This window comes from Salvia miltiorrhiza, chromosome 3, assembly GCF_028751815.1.
Source record: "Salvia miltiorrhiza cultivar Shanhuang (shh) chromosome 3, IMPLAD_Smil_shh, whole genome shotgun sequence".
Classification (NCBI taxonomy): Eukaryota; Viridiplantae; Streptophyta; class Magnoliopsida; order Lamiales; family Lamiaceae; genus Salvia; species Salvia miltiorrhiza.
In genome coordinates this window covers 8,758,896-8,775,973 of record NC_080389.1, presented here as the reverse complement: position 1 = coordinate 8,775,973, position 17,078 = coordinate 8,758,896, and the positions used below count along the sequence as shown (strand labels likewise).

Genomic DNA, 17,078 nt, shown 5'->3' with positions numbered 1-17,078 from the left:
CCATTAATTAGATGGTATGCCTAATTTGTCCTTTTTACTCGGTCGATGTGGTGATTGCGCGGCGCTGGAAGCTTATGGGTGAGTTGCGCGCTCGCGGGGAAAAGCCAGCGCTCGCTGCGCGTATGACACTTATGGCACTAATAGTGTCATAAGTGCCATACGCATAATTTTATTACTTGGTTTTATTTTGGATTTTCGTTGACACTCATAAGTGCCAAAAAGACCATTTTAAACACTTCCCCGTAGGGTTTAGATGTTCCATTTAGGATTTAAATTATCCATTTAGGATTTAGATGATCCATTTATGATTTCTTGATTATATTGCTGTTGTTTATGTATTTGTGTTGCACGTATGACAGTTATGGCACTATTAGTGCCATAAAGTGCCAACGGAAATCCAAAATAAAATCAAAGTAAAATCTTGGCAGTTATGACATTGTTAGTGGTATAAGTGTCTAACCCGGCCCCGCACGCGACCCGCGTGCCTGATCCTACCCAGTTCGCCTCATTAAGGGTAAAAACATTCAAATCAATAAAAATGGCCAAATTTTATGTTTTTTCAATGTGTGGCCATAAATTGTTTTTATGCTTCATTTTGGCTACTTCAGAATTTTACTCTTAATTCTAATCAATCGACATGCATGATACATTAAGAAAATATTATATTTGTTAGCTATTAAGACTATATTACTGTAATGAGTGTAATTTCATCATATATATACCTTCTCAAGTTTATCTCTGTTCAATTTTATCTCTCTAACTAAAATTTTTCTCTCTAGCTTATAGGCTCAATTATTCAAACAATTTGACAATTATTGAGGTTTTAAAAAACCACATCTTAGTATAAGCCGTTGAAACATCTTATAAGCTCCAAAAACTTATAAGCTATTTAAAATAAGCGTAACCAAATGCCCTCTAAATATGCACCATTAGATGTGGGTTTTTATCCATTAACATTACAATTTTAGTACAACACCCATAATTCACCCCTAATTTGGGAGTTCGAGGGTTTTTTAGGACAGTAACTTAGATTGATTTGGAAATTAGGACAATAACTTTCGGACTTATAAAAATAGGACACTAATTTTTTTTAGAGTAAAATAGGACACTAATTAATAAGTGTTGCATCTGCAGGACATTTTTCGGCCAATTATCGGCTGAGAAAAGTCCTATTTTTACGACGCTTGGTAAATAGTGTCCTAATTTACTCTAAAAAAAAGTTAGTGTCCTGTTTTTACAAGTTCAAAAATTTTTATCCTAATTTTTAAATCAACATAAGTTATTGTCCTAAAAAATCCTCTGACTCCCTAATTTGGCTGTAATAGGGTTCTTGCCTCATCATGGCGAATTTTCAACTACTGAAAAGAGGAGATACTCGGAGAAACGGAAAGCGCAAAGAGAGGGAGGACGACGGGGAAAGAAGAAAAGAAGAAGAAGAAGAAGAAGAGAAGAAGAAGAAGAAGAAGAAGAAGAAGAAGAAGAAGAAGAAGAAGAAGAAGAAGAAGAAGAAGAAGAAGAAGAAGAAGAAGAAGAAGAAGAAGAAGAAGAAGGAAGAAGAAGAAGAAGAAGAAGAAGAAGAAGAAGAAGAGAAGAAGAAGAAGAAGAAGAAGAAGAAGAGAAGAGAAGAAGAAGAAGAAGAAGAAGAAGAAGAAGAAGAAGAAGAAGAAGAAGAAGAAGAAGAAAAGAAGAAGAAGAAGAAGAAGAAGAAGAAGAAGAAGAAGAAGAAGAGAAAAGAAGAGAAGAAGAAGAAGAAGAAGAAGAAAAGAAGAAGAAGAAGAAGAAGAAGAAGAAGAAGAAGAAGAAGAAGAAGAAGAAGAAGAAGAAGAAGAAGAAGAAGAAGAAGAAGAAGAAGAAAGAAGAAGAAGAAGAAGAAGAAGAAGAAGAAGAAGAGAAGAAGAAGAAGAAGAAGAAGAAGAAGAAAGAAGAAGAAGAAGAAGAAGAAGAAGAAGAAGAATAAGAAGAAGAAGAAGAAGAAGAAGAAGAAGAAGAATAAGAAGAAGAAGAAGAAGAAGAAGAAGAAGAAGAAGAAGAAGAAGAAGAATAATAAAAATAAAAATAAGAAGAAGAATAATAATAATAAATAATAAGAAGAATAAGAATAATATAATAATAATAATAATAATAAGAATAATAATAATAAGAATAATAAGAATAATAATAATAATAATAATAATAATAATAAGAATAATAATAATAATAAGAAAAAAAAAATAATAATAATAATAATAATAATAATAATAATAATATAATAATAATAATAATAATAATAATAATAATAATAATAATATAATAATAATAATAATAATAATAATAATAATAATAATAATAATAATAGCAAATGGCTGCTTCTGTTTGTCTCCCCTTGTTGCTTTCTATTACAATTGTCTAAATTATACATGTTGAAATTTAAGTATTTTTTATTGTCGGCGTTTGCACCTACCCAATAGAATTTGTTTGAGTTTGACCATAAGCTTAAATATAGCTTTATGAATTTGTAGTTTATAATCCCTTCCAACTCTGCTTTGGGTTTCTCCAAAATATCAAACTCTACCCTCAAATCTCACGCTTAGCTGGCGAGACGAGCGAAGTTAAGGAGAGAGATCGGAAAGTCAATCGATACGAGCAAACATAAGAAGAAAATTCACAAAAATGGTACTTTTGCTTCTCTTTAATTAGATTTTAACAATATGAAAACTCGCATGATTTATACGAAATTTTGGCTTTGTATGGTAAATTTTAGTGTTTGATTAAAATCATTGTCAACTTTGTCTTGGCTTTGAAAGATATCAAACTCTACCGTTCATATCACACACGCAGGCGAAGTTGAGAAAAAGGAAAGATAAGAAGAAGAATAAAAGAAAAGGTAATCTCCTTCTCGTTATATTTAAATGTGTTTTTTATTTTTTATTTTTTATTTTTGAAGCGGAAGATTTAAATGTGTTTTAAATTCACATGATTATGATCTTCTAAGAATTCTTAGAAGGAAACAATGGACATATATATAATTAATTATGCCGATGAGGCCTTGCTCTAGTGGCAAAGCTGAGGCCCCAAAAACTCTCTTTTGTGAAAGGTTTTGGGTTCAAACTCGTCTGCGTGCGGTGATGCTTTTCCATTTTAGGTGGTGTTGTATTTTCATCCGTGTACGGTATTATATTATATTATTTGGTATTGAGGTCCCACACGTTGGACGAGCAAGGCGTTTTTCGCCTGTCTCGCCTGTGTGTGGTGATGTTTTCCCACCGTTGGGTGATGTTGAGGTACCGCCTGCGTGTGGGTTGCATAATTGATTGTATTCAGATACCTCTTGTAACTTCAAATATATATATATATATATATATATATATATATATATATAGGGTGTGGTTCTAGAGAGAACTACATTATTTGTGAGAACGAGAGAACCATCAAATCTAATGCATCCACTGTAAAAATTAATGCATTCGCTGTTAAAATTAATGCACTAAAAAAATAAAAATAAAATGCTCCCTTCAGGATTCGAACCCAGGATCTGCATTCATCCAACAAGATGATGCATCCACCGTAGATCTTGATGATCGAATGGCTGAAAATGGTTCTCCGGTCTTTTTTTATTTATGGTTCTTTCTTGAACCTCTCCCTATATATATATATATATATATATATATATATATATATATATATATATAGGGAGAGGTTCAAATAAGAACCACTAAATAAAATTAGAACATAGAACCATTTTAAGCCATTCGATCATCAAGATCTACGGTGGATGCATCATCTTGGTGGATGAATGCAGATCCTGGGTTCGAATCCTGAAGGGAGCAAAAAATTTATTATTTTCGGATGCATTAATTTATATAGTAGATGCATTGATTTTAATGGTTCTTATGTTCTCACGATAAGTGTGGTTCTCACTATAACCGCACCCTATATATATATATATATATATATATATATATATATAGGGGGCGGTTATTCAATAAACCACCCTTATTTTAAGAATTACGAACTAGCAAAAATGCATGAATTTTGTGTATAACACGCATGAATAAACTATATAAAGGTATGAATTGCGAAAAATAATTTTTTGCTACCTTTGGGATTCGAACTCATGACCATGAATTTATCCAACAAGGTCATGAATCAACCGTAGATCTTGATGATCTAAGGGCTGAAAATGGTTCCTAATTTATATTTTAAAAAGCGTTCTTATTTTAGCCTTCCCCTATATATATATATATATATATATATATATATATATATATATATATATATATATAGGGGCGCGCTCCAGTGAGACCCCCTATTTTTCGTGTAACATGAGTAGAATGAATAAGACATATAATAGTAATGGACAAAACGTATATCTAATGAACAAGATGTATATACTGATGAAAAATAAAATTTTAAAAAATCGTAATAAATAAGACATATATTGATGAACAGGGCCGTATATACTGATGAACAATGCAGTATATACTGATGAATAACAAAATTTAAAATATTCTGCTCCCTCCAGGATTCGAACCCTGCAAAAAAAAATCACCCTCCAGATACAGTATCAGCCATAGGATTGATAAAATAAACGCACCAGATCGTGCCCTATAGACATGGCCATCCGAACCGGAACCGTGAACCGAAACCGGGAATCGGACCGAACCGCACGGTTCCGGAACCGGAACCGTTAGAGACGGTTCCGAACCGGGAACCGAAACCGCCGCAAAACGGTTCGGTTACGGTTCCATTTTCAAGAACCGCCGGTTCACGGTTCCAAACCGGAACCAGAACCGTGGAACCGGCCGGAACCGCCAGAACCGGCCCGGAACCGTGCATATGGCCATTTCATGTTCAACCATTATTACCAAAACAAGTCAAAATAATCGAAATGGGCCTATTGCTTTTCCAAATTTTTCTTGGATGTAATTTTATTTGTAGGCTCCATCTTAATCACTATAGTTCTTTAATTAAAATAATAATAAAAATATTGCTCTGTTTTGATTATTGTTTTAGCATTCATAAATATTTATAGTTTGATTTACGTTTTAAGAATTGATCTCAAGCTTAACTTTATTTAATGTATCATGTATTAATTACTGAAAAATAGCTCCTATTTACTCTAGCTTTTGTGATGGATCGGCTGGTTCCGGTAGATCAGCCTGAGATTAATTCTGTAAAGTTTTTTAATTTTATGTTATTTATTTCAAATTTGACATTATTTGACATTTTCAATGATGCTTATTGCTCACCAAATCTTTGAACAAAATATTTTTGTTATATCCATATGTAAAGCATAGTGCGAGATGCACTAATGGATCATACATTTAAATGCATATTAATAATATGATTTTAATTAAAATTACAGTACCTCAAAAATAGATATTTAAATTAGTGAATGCATTTTTTTTGAGGAAAAAAAAAATGCATTCACTATATATAGTAGTAATAAATATAGTAGTAATATTGGGCCAAAAAAAATTTAAATTAGTGAATGCATGGTTATTTAAGCGATAATAATATAGTAGTAATATTGGGCCAAAAAAAAATACTATATATAGTAGTAATAAATAATATAAATTAGTGAATGCATGGTTATTCTTTACCAAAATTAAACTCAAGTCCTATTTCCTTTATTTCTTTTTTCCCCCAAATAACAAGTTGTAAATTAAGAGTTGTAATTTTATTTTAGCATCCAAAAGTTGTAATTTGTAAATTATACTAATAAGAGTTGTTATGTGCAACTTTGTAACTTAAATAATATTTGTAAGAATTGTAATTTATTAGTAGTTGATTCAAATAAAGTAAGAATGCAATTTATAAGAATATTTGTAAGAATAACAACTTTTATTTTATATTTGTAAGAATTGCAATTGCAGTTTTTAAGTTAAGAATATATAATAATATATTCTTTGTAAGAATATATTATTATATATTCTATAAGAATATAAGTTAAGAATATATTCTTTGTAAGAATATATAAGAATATATATAAGAATATATTCTTTGTAAGAATATATTCTTTGTAAGAATATATAAGTTAATTATATAAGAATATAAGTTAATTATATAAGTTAAGAATATATAAGAATATATAAGAATATATTCTTTGTAAGAATATATAAGTTAATTATTTTATATTTGTAAGAATTGCAACTTTTATTTTTATTAAAGCATATTTCCTTTAATTAAAGCATATTTCTATTAATTAAAACATATTTTATTTGAATACAATTTAAAAAAAAATGAAAAAAAAAAAAACTAAATCACGGTTCACGGTTCGGAACCGGAACCGGAACCGTCGGTTCACGGTTCCGAACCGGAACCGTGTAAGTGATAAATCGGTTCGGTTCCGGTTCCCGTGTTCAGAACCGTGGAACCGCCGGTTCCGGTTCGGTTCGAACCGGGAACCGGACCGTGGCCATGTCTAGTGCCCTAGATCTCATTAAAATTAGGGGATCTCATTGGAGCGGCCCCCTATATATATATATATATATAGGGTTGGGTTCCGGTAGTATCCAAACTTATAATAGATCCGTAGATCCAAATCTAGACCACACATTTATGACATGTGGCGCATCAAGATGATGACACGTGGCAAGAAGCTTCCAAGCATTTCAAGGCAAAATCTGGAGAGGGGTAAAATTGGAATGTAATTTTTGAATTTAATAATTAAAAAAAAATTTAGATTTTCTCAAAATAGATTTATTTTAGATGCATAAAGTTTAATACAAAAATGTATGAAAGTTCATATAAAAATGCATAAAGTTTCATATAAAAATGCATAAGATTTCACCCCACCCCCTCACACCCCTGAACCCCACCCCACCCCTGCCCCACCCCCACCCCACCCACCTCCCCCAATTTTTTTTTTCAATTTTCTGATTGCTGACCCCCCCCCACCCCCCCCCCCCCCCAATTTTTTTTGTCAAAAATTGATTTTCTGATTGCTGACCCCACCACCTCCTCCCCCCCCCCCCCCCCCCGAATTTTTTTTTTTTATTTTTTCAAAAACTGATTTTCGACCATTGACCCACCACCCACCACCCACCCCCCATCCCCCCCAAAAAAAATTAATTTTCATTTTTTTTTTTATTTTCGGGGATGCATAATTTCATACATTGATATGCATATAGGATTAAAGTAAAAGGCAGAAAACAGGAACGACAAGAAGGAGGGGTGCAAAACACCCGAAAAGAAAGACGAAACACGAAAACCGAGAGACACGAAAAAACGACACACGAAAACCAAAAAAACGAAACCCGAAAGACGAAACACGAACGCGAAACAGCAGGAAACCCGAAACACGAAAACCAAAACCCGAAAAGAAAGACGAAACACGAAACCGAAAACGAAACCCGAAACACGAAAACACCAAAAGCGAAACAGCAGGAAACCCGAAAGACGAAAACGCAAACCCGAAAGAAAGACGAAACACGAAAACAGAGACACGAAAACACGACAGAAGAAACCCGAAAAACGAAACCCGAAACACGAAACCCGAAGCACGAAACCCGAAAAACGAAACCCGAAACACGAAAGCCGAAACACGAAAACCCGAAACACGAAAAACGAAACCCGAAACACTAAAACACTACACACTAAACCACCCTAAAAACTAAACCCTAAACACTAAATCCTAAACAATAAATCCTAAACACTACAAACCTAAACACTAAACCCTAACCCTATACCCTAAAATAAAATATTATAAAACGTCTGTATATAAAAAAGAAGAATGCATAATCAAGAACAATAAAATGCATATATTATTACATGAAAATGCATAAAACATTAACTACAAATAAGTTTTTTTTGGGGGGTGGGGGGTGGGGGTGGGTCAGCAATCAGAAAATCAAATTTTGAAAAAAAAAAATTGGGGTGGGGGTGGGGGGGTGGGTGGAGTGGGGGTGGGGCAGGGGTGGGGTGGGGTGGCGAAACTACCAGATTTATTAAAATGAAATGCATTTTTTGTATTATTTAATGCATTTTTATGTGAAAACTTTATGCATTTTTGTTTGATTTTATATGCATGTGAAACATGCCTATTTTTGGGGGGTGGTAATGTGGAGGGTTGGGGGGGTGGTGTGGGCTGGATTGGGGGGTGGTATGGGGGTGGGGTGGTGAAAATACCAAAACTGTAAAAATCAAATGCATTTTCCTGTTCAAAGTTATGCATTTCATATGAAAACTTTATGCATCTTCGTGTGAGACTTTATACATCTAAAATATATCTATTTTGAGAAAATCTAAAAAAATATATATTTTTTTAATTTTTATTTCCGAAAATTACATTCCAATTTTACCCCTCCAGATTTTGCCTTAGAATGCTTGGAAGTTCCTTGCCACGTGTCACCGTCTTGATGCGCCACATGTTATAAATGTGTGGTCAAGATTTGGACCTATGGATCTATTATAAGCATTGGATACTACATGATCCCATTCATATATATATATATATATATATATATATATATATATAATAGTAGCAATATCGTTAGGGGAATTATTTTAAAAGATTAACCTTTATAGATAAAAATATATAATAAGGCTAATTCCTTGTTTATTTTTGTTGGATTTGAACTTAATTTGGGATATTCGAATGTCCTTGATTATTTTTATCATTTAAGTTATTTTTGTGTGATTTTTATCCTATCAAAAGGTGGAATTGAAGTAATCATAGTCTTGAAGATAAAAATACTCAATCTTCTATTATATCAATCATGCAAAAAAAAAAAAAATGCCCCCTAATTGTCTAAGCTACCAAAAGCGGAAGGACTTCATGGATACATGGGATGAGAATGAGATCCAGTGTCCCACAATTTCATATGTACCACTATGTCCCACTTATATATTTATTATTTTAAAAATATTTTTTATAAAATTAAAATATATTATAATACTATGAATTATACTTAATTTTTATTTAAAAAAATTATTTTTTTTAAAAATTATATACCATGACTTTCAATTTATCAACCTATTATTAACTAGTAAAAGTGAAATTAAATGATAAAAAATAATTATATACCCTAATTTGATGGAATAAACCCTAGTTAATAATCACAAAATTAAACTAAAGCATACAAAGTTGAAATTAAATAAAAAATAATAATGAAATTGAAAATGGAATATGAAATGAGACATCAAATATGGTACACTGAATCTCATTACATGGATCCATATAGTCATCACTATATAAAGATGAAATTAATTTCATCAAAATTTGTCGTCTCTTCCTTGTTAAGTTTCAGTCTAGTGTAAAATTCTTTTGACGTTTAATTGTTTTGACTTAAAAGATATCACATTTGATTTCACCCTTCAAATCAAGACGAGCTAATTTCATAAGAAGAAAGAATGAATCAGAAAGTCGATAGAAACGAGCAAATATAAGAAGAAAAATCACCAAAAGGTAACTTTTTCCTTCTCTGTATATTAGATTAATTTTAAATTCACGTGTTTATGATATTTTCAAGTGTGTACGAATTATATTGAAAATTATGTAGGTTTTGGAAATGTTCCACTTTAGCAAATTTTATTTAAACCCAAAATCATGTCATCAGAGTCGCCCGAATAAATTACTAACCCTGTTAAACATAAAGTTGTACATATAATCCAATAATACTAGTTATAACTTATAAGTAATTGAATATTGTTGTTTCAATTGTTCTTTGGCAATATATACGAAGAATAATAATTAGAGAATATGTGTGCGTGTGTTGGCTAAAGGGTTTGAGTTCGAGTCCCTTGTGGCGATGCCTTTAATTTTGTTTAATTTTAATATTGTTAATTTATCAAAAAAAAATAAAAATTAGAGATTATACGCGTATAACTATATTAGAAATTGGAGCTCAATATTTGGCCTTCCATTTTAAAAATATAAATTTTAGCCACTTTTTACAATTTCAGATTATATTGCCTTTAATTTGGACGGATCGGATCGGGTTAGCGCAGGGTTCGGGTGGTACTTTTGGCCCTAATGTTATAATTTGTGCTAAAAGTACCAAATTACTTATAACAAAAAAATACTAATTAATTTGGTATTTTTGGCACTAATATTGTCATTTGTGCCAAAATGACCATTTTTTTTTTTTTTCTGTTGGTACTTTTGGCACCAATATTCACATTTGTTCTAATTAATTTGATACTTTTGGCACAAATTATAACATTAGTGCCAAAACGTATCAAATTACTTGGTATTTTTATGTTATAAGTAATTTGGTACTTTTGGCACAAATTATAATATTAGTGCCAAAAAGTTACTTAATAGTATTTTTTTTGTTTTGCTTTATGTTGGTACTTTTGACATAAATTATAACATTAGTACCAAAAGTAACATGCGAACCCGCACGCCCAATCCGATTCGGTCCGCCCAAATTAAGGGCAATACAATTCGAAATTGCAAAAAATGGCCGAATTTTGTGTTTTTAAGATGGAGGACCAACAATAAAAAAAAAAAAGATGGGAGGGCCAAATATTGAGTTTCATTGTTCAATATAGCTATTTCAAAAGTTGACTTTAATAATTATGCAAAAAATGATATACATGCAATGATTAACAGAATTTCAAAATAATCCACTAGAGTCGCAGATGTATCCTCCGTACGTCTCATAATTTAGTGTGTTCCACCATATACCGCTCTGAATGAATGAACTTTTGTTAATTATCTTTTTATTATATAAATCAAAGCATAATAAATTAAAATAAAAAAAATAAGTAAAAAATTATAAAAATTAAATGTGATACATAATGAGACACGTTAAATTATGAAACATAGGGTCCGATTTGAATCGAACAATATAAAAAAAATCATAAAGCTTAGAGAATTGGAGATATTAGATATGACCAACGGAGATTTGATTTTCTCCTCCTTTACCTACTAAAATCAAGATCCTAACAAAAAATCAATTGCAATTTTTTTTTTTTTTTAAATTACCAGAATCAATTATCTATTTTTGTAATTTCACTTTTGATTTCTCGTGATAATAATGAAATAATAGAAACCAACGTCAATTTTATCTCAATATATTGATAAATTATTAAATTGAGATTTATTAAAAAGTGAAAAAGAAAAAAACATCCCTTGAAAGCACAAAGATGCAGACTAAGGGCACAAAACTTAAAAAGCGAAGGAGAACAACTCAAAAAGGAAACTCAGGATAATTATCCATATCATCCGACCAACGCCTATGGACAACATTATTCATTGCAATATATTGATAAATGGAAATTCTTCACACTCAATAAATACCAAACAATTTCCAATATTTCATCTTGAGGTATTTTCTAGTAGGAATGAAAATGAACCAAATAATTTTGATTCGAATACGATTTTTGTGATTCGAATATAAATAGGAGATGCTAAAATAAAAATATTTTTTAAAATATAAAATAGAAATCATTTTCAATCGTGCGATGCGCGGTATTATACCTCTTAGAAATTTTGATATATAATAAAATAATTCATAATATAATTACTAATAAGACCGATAGTGAGAGAAACTAATTGTATTAATTAAACAAACATTAGATGGTCGACAATTAATGATATACAAATTTATTAACGGATTAAAGTCTTTGGCCAATTTCAGGAACACATAAATGATGTCACGTATATTGATGAATATTCCATTGCTCCTCCAAATCTTTATCTCTTTTATCATTTTATCATTGCTAACCATATCTTTCTATAGTAATCTATTTATTATATGAAAACACAGTTTGTGGCAAAATTGTAATTAAAGAATCAATCAAAGGGTATTTATAAAACTCAACAAATTCCATATATTTTCTCTCTCCTCTCTCCTCTCTTCTCTCTCCTCTTTTTCATACGCATTCTTCAATTTTCTATATTCTCTCTCTCATATTCTCTTTTTCATATTTTGATGATTTTTTTAAAAAATCAAATTTTATTTATAAAAAATATTATATATATATATATATCTTAAATTAAAGATAAATGCAAGATCTTTAATTGATTTGGTATCAAATAATTATTTAACTCTTTTATTAGTATTCTAATAAATTCTAATAATATAATTTATTTTCCTACTTATCAATTGAAGCTTTTCTAATAAGATGACATAGGTAATTAGCTAACTTAGAAAAAAATAATTTTATGCATGATTAGATTAAAATTTAAAAATATATATTGTGATGTGAAAACTCTTCTTTTATTATTTCTTCGTTTCTTTTAATTTGAATGATGTGTTTATTCTATAATTTTAGGGAAGAAAATAAAGTTTCCATCAAATAGATGGAAAATTTAAAACGATACCTTTCAAAATTATAAAATAAAATTAAGGATCTTTACTGAGTAATTGATGTAGATTATTTTATTTTTTAAGAAAAAATAATTTACATTTACTTATATTCTAACTATATTTAATATTTATTTTTTATTTATTTGATTCATCATTTAATTTATTTATTTTTGATAAATTAACATGATTAAATAAAGAAATTTAAAGGCGGCGCCACAGGAGGCTCGAACCTAAGACCTTCGGTTTTAGACATTAACCCCTAATCGCTTAACCGATACACACACCATATCGTTTAATTTTGATGCAAAACTATGTTTGCCGAATGTACTAGTAATTTATAGATTTATTGGAATGTGTACTTAGACATCCCCTCATTATTGTTTTCTAGTTACGGAAGCAGTTTGGTCCAATTAAGCAAGAAGGAAGCAGAGACATGTCAGAGGCCCTCCTCTTATCGCTGATACAGAAGCTCGACATTAATTATGGAGAGGACACGAGAATAAAAGAGCAAATGGAGATGGTAATTAAAGAGATGAGAGAGATTGTGGATATTGTGAGGGATGAGAAATTGGAAGAGGGAAGAACCCTAAATTTTTTAGTATATGATCTTGTCGACGTGGCTGAGGATGCCCTCCACCTTTCCAAACAAAACGATGGGCATTATTGGAAGTATGATTCCATCCATAGTTGGATTGGAGAGATCAAAGAGCGAATGCTTAAACTAGGAGATGATGGGGCCAACATCAACATGAGATCATCAGAAAATGTTGATGATGACAAATACGTGGTGGGCATGGAGGAACAAATGGAAATGCTGATTCGCACAAGGATTATTGGTGGGGAAGGATATTGGAAGGCTCTTCTTATCAAAGGGATGTCTGGTATCGGAAAGACAACGCTTGCGAGAGAGATATACAACCATCCAACCGTCGTTGAGCGATTCGAGCGTCGTCGTCTTTGGGTATCTAATGTTACTCACTTCACTATTAAAGAGCTTCTTATCAAACTAATACAACAGGTAGAAGATCCTGAGAGCCTCCATACATCTTCGTTATTGGAGAATATGGACAACCAAAGTCTCAGAGATATGCTTCGCCAGCACCTGCGAGGAATGCAATATCTTATAGTCCTAGACGACGTTCCCAAACAAATGCACTTGAAGTCTTTCTGGGCACATCTTCCACAAGAATGTATGTACACTATGATCATCTTTCTGCTTATAATCATCTTCCCAACTCAATAACCTTCTGACTGTTCCTTTTTGTATTGCTCTTCAGTCAATGGAAGTAGATTGTTGCTCACAAGTCACACCGCGGAAGTGGACATACATATTTTTGATGTTCATGAGATGAGATTTTTGGATTCGGATAAGAGCTGGGAACTGTTTTTTACAACAATAAACCATGGCAACAAGTTGACGGGTGAGCACAAATTCCCAAAGTCCTTGGAGCATATGGGAAAACAAATGTTGAGAAAATGTGATGGCCTGCCATTAGCTATAAAAGAGGTGGGAAAGCAGTTATTGGAAAAGAAACTCACAAGTGGGAGTGAATGGGAACAACTTCTTGAATTAGTTGATTTTGGTTCAACACTCAAGTTGTTGGAACCATTCTACAATAAATTGGATCCTAAATTGGATTCATGTTTCATGTCTATGTCCTTCTTTAAGGAATATGCAACTTTGAGGGCAGAAAAGTTGATAGAAATTTGGGTTGCAGGAGGAATGGCGGCCTCAAGATATGACTCTAAAAATTCATATTTACAAGGCTTAATCAGTGAATCTGTAATTAATGTCAAGGACAAGCCCACGGAGTATCACATGAATGCTGTGCTACACTTGCTATCTATCCAAAAAGCAGAGGAGAAGCTTGGTTTTGAGATCCTAAGGAACAACGGAAATAATCGACCCTTTGAGAGTCCTCGTCATCATCGTGTTATCATTTGTAGTAGAGACAAGTTCAACTACTCCACGGATCAAGATAAACATCTTGTTTCTCTCTTCTTCCATGGAGGTGGCTACTTCGACACTAGTCCGTCTTATTGGAAGAGCTTTGAACAAAAACTTAGGATACTTGACTTAGAAGATTTTGGGTTGAAGATTTTACCGGAAACTATCGGCGCACTGATGGAATTAAGATACTTGGGATTGAGAAATAATTACATAAAAGAGCTGCCACAGTTGTTACGGTGCTTGAAAAAGCTTGAGGTTCTTGATATAGCTCTAAACTTTATGGTGGAGGTCCCTGATATTATATGGGAAATGGATAGCCTTGTTCACCTCTACATGTCTGATGTAATTTGTCCGAAGCCTTTGAAGATAGACGCGCTGACGTACATAGAGACCTTAACCTACGTCTCGGTTGATAATTGGACATATGGCCTCTCGCGCTTTAAAGAGATGGAATTTCTTAAGAAATTAGGCATAGAAGGATTGGATGGAAACTCAGATGTAAGCAAGCTCTTTGTGTCATTGGCCGACATGGAGTATCTTAGACACCTAATCTTAAGAGGGTATCGTTTCAGAAACATGCCTTGTTTGGATTACCTTGGTATTTTACATAACGTTCGTACTCTGAAATTGGATGGACTCCTTGCCAGGTTACCAACTAATCTCCCTCCATATATTGAATCATTGACGTTGATTGATAGCTGTCTTGATAAAGACCCCATGCCACTACTAGAGAAGTTACTCAATCTATCATACCTCAAATTGCGGAACGCATACACTGGTCAACAAATAGTGATCTTGGACGACGGCTTCCCTCATCTCAGAGTCTTGTGCATCGAAGAATTATGGAATTTGCGATATGTTCAATGTGGAAAAGATGCAATGGATTGGCTCGAGAAATTAGAAATTCATGATTGTCCATATCTGGATACTCTTCCAGAAACGATCATGTCGAGTTGTTTGGTGGAGATAAAGATGGTGACGACCAAAAGCATTGCAGCAAAGATCAGGAAATCGGACTTCATGTCCGAAATAGAGGTCGTGAATATCAATCCATGAGCTAGCTAGCACAGTTGTCTGCATTATTGTTACGTATATTTTGCTTGTTGGCGTTAATTTGGATAGTTTCTATCTACATTTTTCTTCCCTTTTTTCTACCTTGATGGTTGTGTGTTTGTAAATGACATTTAGTTGCGACAGTTGTGATCATTGTGTTGTTAAGCTCAATCATACCAACCAAGTAATTTTGGTGGGGGGCAATATCACATGGATATATCTGTCTTCTCCAATAAGGTTTTCTTTCTCAAATAGCTACTCATGTGTGCATATTTTGTGGCATAAAAAACTAGGCCATCTATGTTTAAATGTGTATTCTTAGATCACTCCATATTCCTTCTACATCCTCAGAAAATCTCAAGTACATTTTTTTATGCTTGTGCTATGGGAAAATGCTATCAGTTTCCTTCTGTCAATATTAATAAATCTTCACAACCCTCAACTTTATCCTAATTTCACTTTTCTCTCCTTATTTTTACAAATACGCCCTCAATAAAAGTTATCTTCCATCTCTTATTTTATTACTTCCTCCGTTTCATTATTGTTTGCTTATTTCTTTTGAGCATCGGTATTTAGGAAAATAAAATTGTAATGTAAAAATGTGTAAAAGTGGGTGAGACCATACTAATTATTTATAATATAAAATCATTGCCAATAATAGAAACATACAAATTAATATTAATGGGACACTCCAATAAAGAAAACAAGCAACAATAATGGGACGGGAGAGTATAAATTATTCATTTCTTATTATTCGTGCCCAGTCATTGATGCCTATTAAAATGGATCGGAGAGAATATAATATTTGGCACCGTCACCATCAAGTTTAGTGCTATATCGATAACCTCAAGTGTCCCGACGAGCGTGGGAGCTCTTGTACGATACAAACATAAACCCAAGCTTTGGACACAACTCAACAATGTTTAAAGCCGTTTCTATATTTGCTAACAGAAAAAGCGTACGTTTTAGATAAAATAATGTAATTAATTGATATATATTTTTGTAGTATTTTATTCGTCTAAATATATAATATATAATTTAAATAATTATCCTCAAAATTAAATACTCTCTCCGTTCACAAATTAAAGTCCTACTTGCACTTAAATTTTTGTCAACCAATTAAAACTCTATTGTGTTTTTTGTACTACTATTTTACTCTTTTTCTTTTCCTATATTTACTACTATTTGCCACTAGTGGACCCACGTTACAACACTTTTATCATTTCTATATTCTATATACATTTTATCCTAGTGGACCCACTTAAAATTTTTTTATCACTTTAGGCTGCGTTCTCTTTGTGGGAAAAGGATGGAAAACAAATAATTTCCCTCATTTTCCATCTTTTTCATGTGTTCTCTTTGTTAGCAAATTTTCTCCGGGCAGGAGGGAAAATTTTCCCGGGCAGCCCATTTTTCCACATTTTCATCCCAAATCATGATAATATTATCATGACCTGCAGGTGTGATAAAATTTTCCCATGATGTATATTTTTTTGATCTTTCAATTTTACCCTTCACGTTGAGAATGTCAGTGAGTGAGTCTTATTCGGATCGAAACCATTAATTTTTTTTTTCTTTAATTTTACTCTCCACCCCATCCCACCCCCCACCTCACGCCCCCCACCCACCCCCTCCCCCAATTTTTTTTTTAAATTTTTCTCGCCACCTCCACCCATCCTCCCCCACCCCACGCCCCCACCACCCCCCCCTCCACCCCCCCAAAAAAAAAAAATTTAAATTTTTCTCGCCACCTTCACCCACCCTCCCCTACCCCACGCCCCCACCCACCCCCTCCCCTCCACCCCCAATTTTTTTTTTTTTTTTTTTTTAAATTT

General features: G+C 32.5%; 1 protein-coding gene across 9 annotated transcripts; it reads left to right on the top strand.

Moving 5' to 3' along the window:
• Positions 1-2,479: 2,479 nt before the first annotated feature.
• LOC131017385 (disease resistance RPP8-like protein 3) lies at positions 2,480-15,569 on the top strand. 9 transcript variants are annotated; one of them, XM_057946122.1, is made up of 5 exons: positions 2,480-2,652; positions 2,818-2,863; positions 9,276-9,388; positions 12,628-13,429; positions 13,517-15,569. In XM_057946122.1, the coding sequence occupies exons 4-5, from the start codon at positions 12,673-12,675 to the stop codon at positions 15,244-15,246; spliced, it is 2,487 nt and encodes an 828-aa protein (XP_057802105.1). In that variant the 5' UTR covers positions 2,480-2,652; positions 2,818-2,863; positions 9,276-9,388; positions 12,628-12,672; the 3' UTR covers positions 15,247-15,569. The 9 variants fall into 9 exon arrangements, with proteins under 9 accessions (XP_057802105.1, XP_057802100.1, XP_057802098.1 ...); XM_057946117.1 differs by having other exon boundaries at positions 2,784-2,863; XM_057946115.1 differs by having other exon boundaries at positions 2,784-3,176; positions 8,478-9,388.
• The last annotated feature ends 1,509 nt before the right edge of the window (positions 15,570-17,078 follow it).

Coding starts and splice junctions, on each gene's coding strand:
- LOC131017385 (XM_057946122.1), top strand. CDS start 12,673: ATGTCAGAGGCCCTCCTCTTATCGCTGATACAGAAGCTCGACATTAAT. Junction 13,430..13,516: donor GGCACATCTTCCACAAGAAT/GTATGTACACTA, acceptor ATTGCTCTTCAG/TCAATGGAAGTAGATTGTTG.